This window comes from Prionailurus bengalensis, chromosome C1 (assembly GCF_016509475.1).
Source record: "Prionailurus bengalensis isolate Pbe53 chromosome C1, Fcat_Pben_1.1_paternal_pri, whole genome shotgun sequence".
Taxonomy (NCBI): domain Eukaryota; kingdom Metazoa; phylum Chordata; class Mammalia; order Carnivora; family Felidae; genus Prionailurus; species Prionailurus bengalensis.
The window spans coordinates 21,208,931-21,217,766 of NC_057345.1; the positions used below are offsets into that span (position 1 = coordinate 21,208,931).

Sequence of the window (8,836 nt, forward strand, 5' to 3'; positions counted from 1 at the left end):
GAAAGTCGGACCGAGTGGGGTCGCCCCGGTGCCACTACTCCTCACTCGGTGTTCACCTCACTGTAGAAGGTCATAAATGCTTCCTCAGTGCTCCCTCCGCCAGCCGAAGCCCCGCTCTCTCCTGGAGCCGCCATTTCCCCGGCCCAGCAACCACGTGACTCTCCCGCGCAGGCGCAGCCTTCTGTGATTCTTACAGGCCCGCCTCCCTAGCTCCGCCCCCTTCCTTGTGACTCTTAAAGGGCTGGCTCCCAAGACAGAAACCTCTAACCTAAATAGACTCTTTTTAATTGAGGTGAGATACACATAACATATAATCAAAATGAACAGTTCAGTGCCTCTTTACACTCACAGTGTTGTGCAACCACCAACCTCTATCTACTCCCAAAACACTTTCATCACCCCAGAAGGATACTTAGCACCTATCAAGCAGTTCCTCCCCATTCCCTTTTCTATTCAACCCCTTACATCAACCAGTCAGTGTTCTGACTCTATGGATTTACCTATCCTGGACATCTTATATAAATGCAATCATACAATGTGTGACCTTTTGTATCTGCCTTCTTCACTTAGCATAGTGTTCCCAAGATTCATCCAAGGTATAGCATGAATCACTATTTCATTACTTTTTATGGCTGAATGATACTCTGCTGTGTAAATATACCAATTTATTTTCACTCATCAAGGGATAAACATTTGGATTGTTTCCATCTCCTAGCTATACTGAAATGGTGCTTCTACGAATATGTGTGTACATGTATTTGAATACTAGTTTTCAGTTTCAACGGGGGAGGGTACACACCTAGAAATGAAATTGCTGAGTCTTATGGTAATTCTGTATTTAACTTTTTGAGCAACTGCCAAGCTATTTCCCCCAGTGGCTGAACCCACCAGCAATGTACAAGCATTACCCTTCCTCCACATCCTCACCAACACTTGTTATTTTCCTTTTTTTTTTTAAATTACAGCCATCATAGTACCTAGACTATCCTTTGCACAAGTTCAGTAAGACCCTCCATTGGATGCCCAGCCTAGGACATAATCAAGAAACAACAGTATCGGAGAACTAGAAACAGAATTTCTGAAACTAGAATGGCACTTAAATATCATCTAGAAACACAGCAAATTATTACCACTACATAGTGATCTTATAAGTGATTATTATTTCTATCCTTCTGCTTTTGTGTTTTTCCAAGTTTTATGCTATCAACATTTGAAAATGTGCCCTGCAGGTTATTTCCTCTCATTTAAGTCATACAAACCAGGGTTGGTATTTCTCCAACCAGAAGATGATCAATAAAACAGTTCCACAACTTCAGGGAAAGTAATGAAGGTATTTTTATAATTACGAACAAGATAATTTGGCCCAACCCTCTCCTCTAAAAGGAGGAAAAAAACTGAACTCAGAGAGAGAAAATGACTTAGCAAAAGGCTATAACTACTACGGTCTTGTTCACACTTGTTAGATGGCTTTAGGAAGGTCAAGGCAAAGTCTTCCCTAGACTCCTACTTATGGTCTTTTCCACTTCATTACTTCACATTACCAAAAGTCCAGCTATCAAGCCTATTTGATTGCATATTAATGCATTTTACAAATATTAAATTCAGTGCCTACTTGATCAGGCCCTGATAACTTTAAATGGTGAAAAGTGCAAAGACAGAGAGAGAAAGAACAAAACAGAGCTGTAATAAAATGACTAATGAGGTCAGGGAAGGTTTCTGAGAAGGTGACATTTAAGCTGCAACTTGAGTGAAATGTCAATACAAGAAAAGAACACTGGCATCTCTTAAGAGACTACATATATATATATATACACACATATACATATACTTATAAAAATTTTTTCCCCACAACCCTAAGTCGGAGCATCCTGGACATAGCCCCCCAACCCCTACATTAGCCATCTTTTTGATGCTAGTAGCCCAGGAAAGGGAAGGCTTTCTTTGTGTGTTTAATAACTTCAGGATTGGAATCGCGGTATGGGGTGGATGCCACAACTCAGTCTGACCGGTCCAAGAGCTCAAAAATCGGACTTCTGACTGAGTTCCTCCTCCATTATTATTCTTGTCCTTTGGCCCCAAAGCCCTTGTCAGAGATTGGCTAAGAATAGGCCTGCCTCTCGCTCAGGATTCGCCGCGAACTGCAGGAAACCCTCCCCCTCCACCTCATTATTTGCTACTCCTAGGTAAGTCCCGCCTCTCCATGGAAAAGATTGGCTGCGTGGCTCCCAGCGTCGTTAGCGCCTGCTGAGAGTCTGCGCCGCCAGGGACTTGGAAAGGTGCGGTTCTGACAACAATGGCTGTCACGGCGTTTGCTGCGCGAGTGCGGCTAGGCGTGTGGGGCGTTAGGGCCATGCAGGCCCGAGGCTTCAGCTCCGAACGGGTACGCTGGCAGGAGTATCCGTTGTCCCATCCCTGAGCGCGGATCCCATCTCTTCGCACCTTTACCGATGTTCTCGTCTCTCTCCGCAGTCAGAGGACTCCCGCGCGGGTTCGATCCGGGAGGCCGGTGGGGCCTTCGGAAAGAGAGAACAAGCTGAAGAGGAACGATACTTCCGGTGAGGCCCACGGAACCCCGAATCCAGTCCGAGATCTCTCAGGGCCTTCGGATCCTACTTAAACTTCCAGTCCCCCTACCCTTCCCTCCCTGGCGCCCTAGGGGCGCCCATCCCCCAATGGAACTCGCAGGACCTGTACTTAGTTACCCCTCACACTTGAGGTCACGACTGTCGCCACTTACAGGGCGCTCCCCTGCCAAATGAGGAGCCCTTTTGGGGGCCTAATGCCATTTCCACCCGCGTGTCTCCAAAATTCTCAAACCGTGGCTCAACTCTTCCTGAATCATTTACCATGCCCACCCAGGGAATTCTCCCCTGGCCGTGCGAAGTGGCTTCCAGATTCTTCCAAGAGTGTCTAGATCCCACTGCCCAATATTTGCAGACCTTCTGAGCCTGCTTTCCGTGGTCCTCACCCACTCCTTAACCCCTCTAAATTCATTTTTCTCCTCCACATGGATGAACTCCCTGACTCTTCAGACCCTCAGCCATTTCTAGACCCTCATGCGTCTCCATTTCGGCCAGAGTGAGTGGGTCATGGGAGCTGGTGGCAGCTGCTTTTGGTTGGAATCCTCCTCCCGCACTTCTTGGAGACTTTTGCCCTGCCTAGCCTAGCCCAGCCCAGCCCAGCCCAGCGTCTGGGCTGGATAGATTTCTCTCCTGCATAAGAGTGGAGAACAGGCTGAACCTAGCAAGTCTTTCCCACCCCTTAGTTATCCTTTTCTGACTTCTACCCCCAGTGGGGAGCAGCTTGGAACTAATCTTCTGTTTGTCCTTTGGTCTATCTTTTCACTTCTGCCCTTTCTTACTCACTCTTAAGAATTATCACCATTGGAGCACTTGGTGGCTCAGTTAAGTAAGCATCAGACTCTTGGTTTTTGGCTCAGGTCATGATCCCCCAGTTTGTGGGTTCAAGCCTGGCATCCGGCTGCGCACTGACAGTGTGGAGCCTGCTTGGGATCCTATCTCTTTCTCTTTCTGAAAATAAATAAACTTAGAAAAAAATTATCACCGGGGCACCTGGGTGGCTCAGTCGGTTAAGCGTCCCACTTCAGCTCAGGTCATGATCTCACAGCTTGTAAGTTTAAGCCCCGCGTTGGGCTCTGTGCTGACAGCTCGGAGCTTGGAGCCTGCTTCAATTCTGTATCTCCCTCTCTCTCTCTCTCTCCTTACCCTGCTTGTGCTCTCCGTGTCTCATAAATGAATAAATGTTAAAAAAAAAAAAAAAATTATCACCATGCCAAACCAGAGAGCCAAGGCAAAGCCCTTAGGGACCATCTAATTGGGCCTCCACATTTTACGTGAAGAAAAACCGAGGCCCAAATGTAGCCAAAGCAACATTTGAATGTCCCTTCTTGAGACCTAAATTGAGCTGCCAATACTTTTTTTTCTTTACCCTTCATTTTGGCCTTTTCAGTGAGCCATGCATTTCCCTATGCAAAGAAAGCTCCCTAGATAAATTGAGATAAGACATGGGTATTTGTCCTTTAACAATACCCCTTTGTCCATACATCCCTCCTTTTGCTCTTTTTTTCCACAAAAAAGGGATTCTGGTCTCTGGGTGGTTCCTGTCGTAAGGTGTTGGGGACTTAATGTCACACCACTCTGGAGTTTTAGAAATCTCCAAATCAGTTAAATCAGTTAAATCAGTTAAAGAGAAATCTGAAAGGAATAACTCACAAACGATGGAATTTCAGGCACTGGCACCAGGATAATGGAATCATTTGGTCATCTCCTAAAGATGGATATATCCCGAGATGGAGTATTCTATCACTGGTGGGGTTTAGGATAGAAGAGGGTGACCAGCCAGACTCCCATGGGATTGGGACTGCTGTTCTTTGCCTTAGGTATTGTGGGTTATGCTTAGAGATCTCTGCGGGATGAAGGATTGGGATTAAACACAGCCACTGTGTCCTTGTAGAGCACGCACTAGAGAACAACTAGCAGCCTTGAAGAAACACCATGAAGATGAGATCAGTCATCATATAAAGGAGATTGAGCGTCTGCAGAAAGAAATTGAACGGCACAAGAAGAAGATTAAACATCTCAAACGTGATGAGGAGGAAGATGATTAAATGCACACAGTTCCCATAGAATGGCTATGTATTGTTGCTCACTTCTATGTAAACATAGTCCTGGTTTTATTAAATATCTGTGTGCTGCCAACAGATTATAATAAATTATCATCAGTGAATTGTGTCAAATGCCTTCTTCCACTGTCTGGAAAGGGGTAAGAGGGACATACTACTGGACTGCTAAAATGAATCAGACAGGGTACCTGCAATAGGGAACTCAAAGAGCACAGTGTGATAAGTGCTATGCAATTTATGGGGCAGGGGGCTGTGACACAAGGAAATTCCCTCTTCCTTTCTGGTACTAGTCAGAGGTGTTCAGAGAAAGCCTCTTGAGAAGCAAACCCTAATCCAAGACCTGAGGTTAAGAGCAGCCTGGAAAACAGGAATGATAGGATATCATTCAAGGCACCATCAGTCCATTTTGCATTTATAAAATGATTAGAAAGGGGTACCTCGCTGGCTCAGTCGGTAGAATGTGCTATTCTTGATCTCAGGGTCATAAGTTCAACCCCCATGTTGGGTGTAGAGCTTACTAAAAATAAAAATTAAAAGGCACCTGAGTGGGTCGGTTGGTTAAGCATCTGACTTCAGCTCAGGTCATGATCTCATGTGAGTTCGAGTCCTGCATCAGGTGAGTTCAAGCCCCGCTTCAGGTGAGCCCCACTTCTCTCTCTTTCCCTTCCTCCCTCCCCCTCTCTGCCCCTCACTCACTTGCACTGTCTCTCAAAAAAAAATAAAAATTAGAGAACTCTTCATATGAGCTAGTTACCTCTTGTTCTAATTAGCCTTGTACAAATTGAAAGAACTGGAATTAGAAATTATGTTTTGCCTACAGTCGCTCAGTATTGTGGAGTTGAGGTTTCCAAGTTAGTTAATAGCAGAGAAGCAGAATTATTTCTTAGGTTATATTTTGCTTTGCTGAGTGGGCTCTTGATTCAGATTTGACTGTAAGTCTTGTTTAAATTATTATACAAACGAGTGGTGCGACTCTTCCAGGCCAGAAGAATAACATTTGGAGCCAATATCAACACCTTTCCAATTCGCGAGTTTAATAGATCATTTGCCCCAGAATTGTGATGAGTCTTTTGTTGCAAGACTCTATTACAAAAAAAGGCTTTAAGCCATTGAATGGTAAGTTTGGACTAGTCCTTGACCCTGCCCTTGAAGAAAAGTCACTAGATGTCTGTTTCCAAAACGCATGTCCATTGCTACTGCTGGTGACAAGTTTATAGACACTCCTGAGATGTGAATGCTGAGATTCAATTGGCCAGCAATAAAATTACCTCAAAGATGCAGTGCAAAAAATGATCATAAGTCACATGCCTTTTTTTTTAACTTTACAACACTACAAAATTTGAAAAGTTAAAAGAAAATTAGTTGAGGAAAAAGTAACATCTTCCATTTTGCACTTTATGACCCTCTCCCCCAGCCCAGGCTTACGAAATCCCCTAAGTTCATAGATGATAGTGCTTTTGTGACTTCTGATCAATAATTGCCTTATTGGGAGTGGTGTTCCATCTACACTCACTTAGTGAGTGTACCATCTGCTCTTGACATTTATTTTTATTTATTTTTGAGAGAGAGGGAGACAGAGAATCCCAAGCAGGCTCCGCGCCATCAGCTCAGAGCCCGACATGGGGATCGAACCCACAAAACCGTGAGATCATCACCTGAGCTAAAATTAAGAGTCAGATGCTTAACCAAATGAGCCACCCAGGTGCCTCCACATTTATTTCTATTTTAAATTAAAGTCACTCTAATGATTGGATAAAACAAGCAAAAAGTTGAAACTTTGAAGTGAAGATGAAAAGCAAGCTCGAATTCTTAGAAAGATAAAATGAATAATTTTTGGAGCAGCTTAATTTAAAAGTACCTGAACTATATGAAAATGGTAACTCATGGTCTTTTTGTTGCGACATATCTTTGGTTAATTTTTCTATCATGCTATAAAAAAGTAAGATAAATATTGTTTAAAATACATTTAAAAAATACATTTTGAATACATTTATTTTTTTTGTGCTAGAACCATTTTAACGTAATTATATATATCTGCCAAATCCAGGAAGAAAAAGTTTATGCATATATAACTTTTCCAGTTAACATCTGCAAGCATAAATGACAATGATCACAGTCTATAAATTCATCAGGGTCAGAGCAATTGACCAATGTCTCCATACTGCTAGACTTACCAGCAGTAAATTACAGATGAATTAATGTCCTGTTTCTCTTCTCTCACTCTCCTTGTCCAGAGATATTTTGTTGTAAAGTTTCAGTGCAGCTCACCTCCAGCCAAAGGCAATCTTTTTAGGTAAGTACTCAATTGCTCTGAATTTGCTTATAATTATAACCTACTTAATCACAGAGGAACATCTGTAGAGGTGGAGTTCAAGGTTGCATACAATAACAGGAGATCCCAGTTTTGAAGTTTAGCACAGATTAAAAACCACAGATGCACCATTTATATAAGACACACACTGTCTCCTAAACTACATATTGACTCCTTATGAACATTATTTTTAAAACAAAGTAGTGCATCTGGGACAATCAGTCGCACAATTCACACAGCCCTGAAAAGTTTTTCAGTGCCAACTACCAATTGGTCATGAAACGTGAGTGAGCTTGAGACACTTCATTCCTAAGATTCAACCACGGATTGGCTAAAACATTGGAACCCCTCTGCTTAAGAAGGCTATGTCCTTCCCTCCTTTCCCTCACAATTTAGTTTTGTTTATTTTTGGTGGTGTTTGGTTGCACATGGCTAGAATGCTTTTGGTCACTTTGCAAATCAGGAAAACAAATGACCTAAAACTATGACAGGATCTTAAGTAGACTGGTTTGTCCATTTCAGGTTGCTGGTTGCTGGTGGCCCCTCTAAGGCCCTTCATTTTTCCTTCTAGGCCTCCCTGAACATTGATTAGAAGATGAGTCTGAGCATCATCCTATCTAACTCTTTTAACCAATGCCTGGCTAAACCTGGAATGTCCAGCCCAGTATATTTAAAAATCGCCCACAAAAAGGTTCTACGGATCTTTACAAAACCTGGTATTTCCACGGGGATGTCTGATCTTTATATTCCAAGCAGTCAGCATTGAAGTTAAGCTTCCAGGAGGCAGTTTGGTCCTTATGATCCAAACAATCAGTGGTTGAGTTAAAATCCAAGCTTGAAGCTCCATATTCCTGGGTGGAAAGAGAAGCTGGGGACTGATTGAGATGGCTGTTGACCGCATTGGTACCAGGGGTTGAGTGTGGCCCCTGGTCCAGGAAGCTGGTGATGTATATAGGGGTCAAATAAGATCCACAGTCCATGTCCCCAAAGTAGGAAGCTGAGCCAGCATATCCTTGACTATAACCCAAAGCCTGAGTATAGGTCATAGGACAGGACCTCTGCATGCAGGAAGAGGAAGTGGACAAGGGATCTGACAGTGGGGAGATGGAAGCTGGGCTCCAGATAGACACGGGAGCACTGCTGCTGGAAATGGCCGGGACTGAGGTGCTAGAGGGGAGAGCAAACTGGCCACTCATTCCACTCTCTGAACTTACCTCCCGAGCTGGAGAGGTCTTCTTTTTTGCAGGTGTCACTTTGTTTTGATCTCCATTCTGTTGCTGCTGCTGCTGCTGCTGCTGCTGCTGCTGCTGCTGCTGTTGGCGGCACTTAGCTCTTCGATTCGTAAGCCATACCCGGGTAGCTCACCGAGGGGCGCAGCAAGAACATGCCCAAAGTGATCAGACTCAGTCCGTTGACGGCATAAGGCGGTTGCTTAAGATAAGACATCATGCCAAGGTTGTTTGGAGGCGTGAAATCGGCCCAAATCGGGGGGACCCAGCCAGAATGTCTCGCTTCGCTGGGGGTGGACAGATTCAGGGTCCTTAGCGTGTGGGTTTGGAGAGGTTGAACTATGGGCAAAGCAAACAAGCAAACAGAGGTGCTGGTTTACTGCTTCATAGGCACAGCTTTTCCACGTTCCACCACTAACTTAGAAAGCTTAAATATATTTGTTTAAATATATATTTGTTGGGGCGCCTGGGTGGCGCAGTCGGTTAAGTGGCCGACTTCAGCTCCGGTCATGATCTCACCTCTGACGAGTTCGAGCCCCACATCAGGCTCTGTGCTGACAGCTCAGAGCCTGGAGCCTGCTTCAGATTTTGTGTCTCCCTCTCTCTCTGCCCCTCCCCTGCTTGTACCCTGTCTCTCTCTCTCTCTCTCTCTCT

General features: G+C 44.3%; 2 protein-coding genes and 1 pseudogene across 2 annotated transcripts in view; 1 reads left to right on the plus strand and 2 right to left on the minus strand.

Annotated features, from left to right (window-relative positions):
* The window catches only part of DNAJC8 (DnaJ heat shock protein family (Hsp40) member C8), a 28,155-nt gene extending 27,925 nt beyond the window's left edge, over positions 1 to 230 (minus strand). The window contains exon 1 of the mRNA XM_043574217.1: positions 57 to 230. Within this exon, the coding sequence (XP_043430152.1) occupies positions 57 to 134 (78 nt within the window). The 5' untranslated portion in view covers positions 135 to 230. The remainder of the gene's footprint in view (positions 1 to 56) is intronic.
* Positions 231 to 2,238: 2,008 nt separating this feature from the next.
* ATP5IF1 (ATP synthase inhibitory factor subunit 1) lies at positions 2,239 to 4,746 on the plus strand. The gene is made up of 3 exons (XM_043574218.1): positions 2,239 to 2,380; positions 2,470 to 2,555; positions 4,474 to 4,746. The coding sequence occupies exons 1-3, from the start codon at positions 2,294 to 2,296 to the stop codon at positions 4,625 to 4,627; spliced, it is 327 nt and encodes a 108-aa protein (XP_043430153.1). The 5' UTR covers positions 2,239 to 2,293; the 3' UTR covers positions 4,628 to 4,746.
* A 2,727-nt stretch (positions 4,747 to 7,473) lies between these two features.
* On the minus strand, positions 7,474 to 8,513 carry LOC122480174 (annotated as a pseudogene).
* Between the last annotated feature and the right edge of the window lie 323 nt (positions 8,514 to 8,836).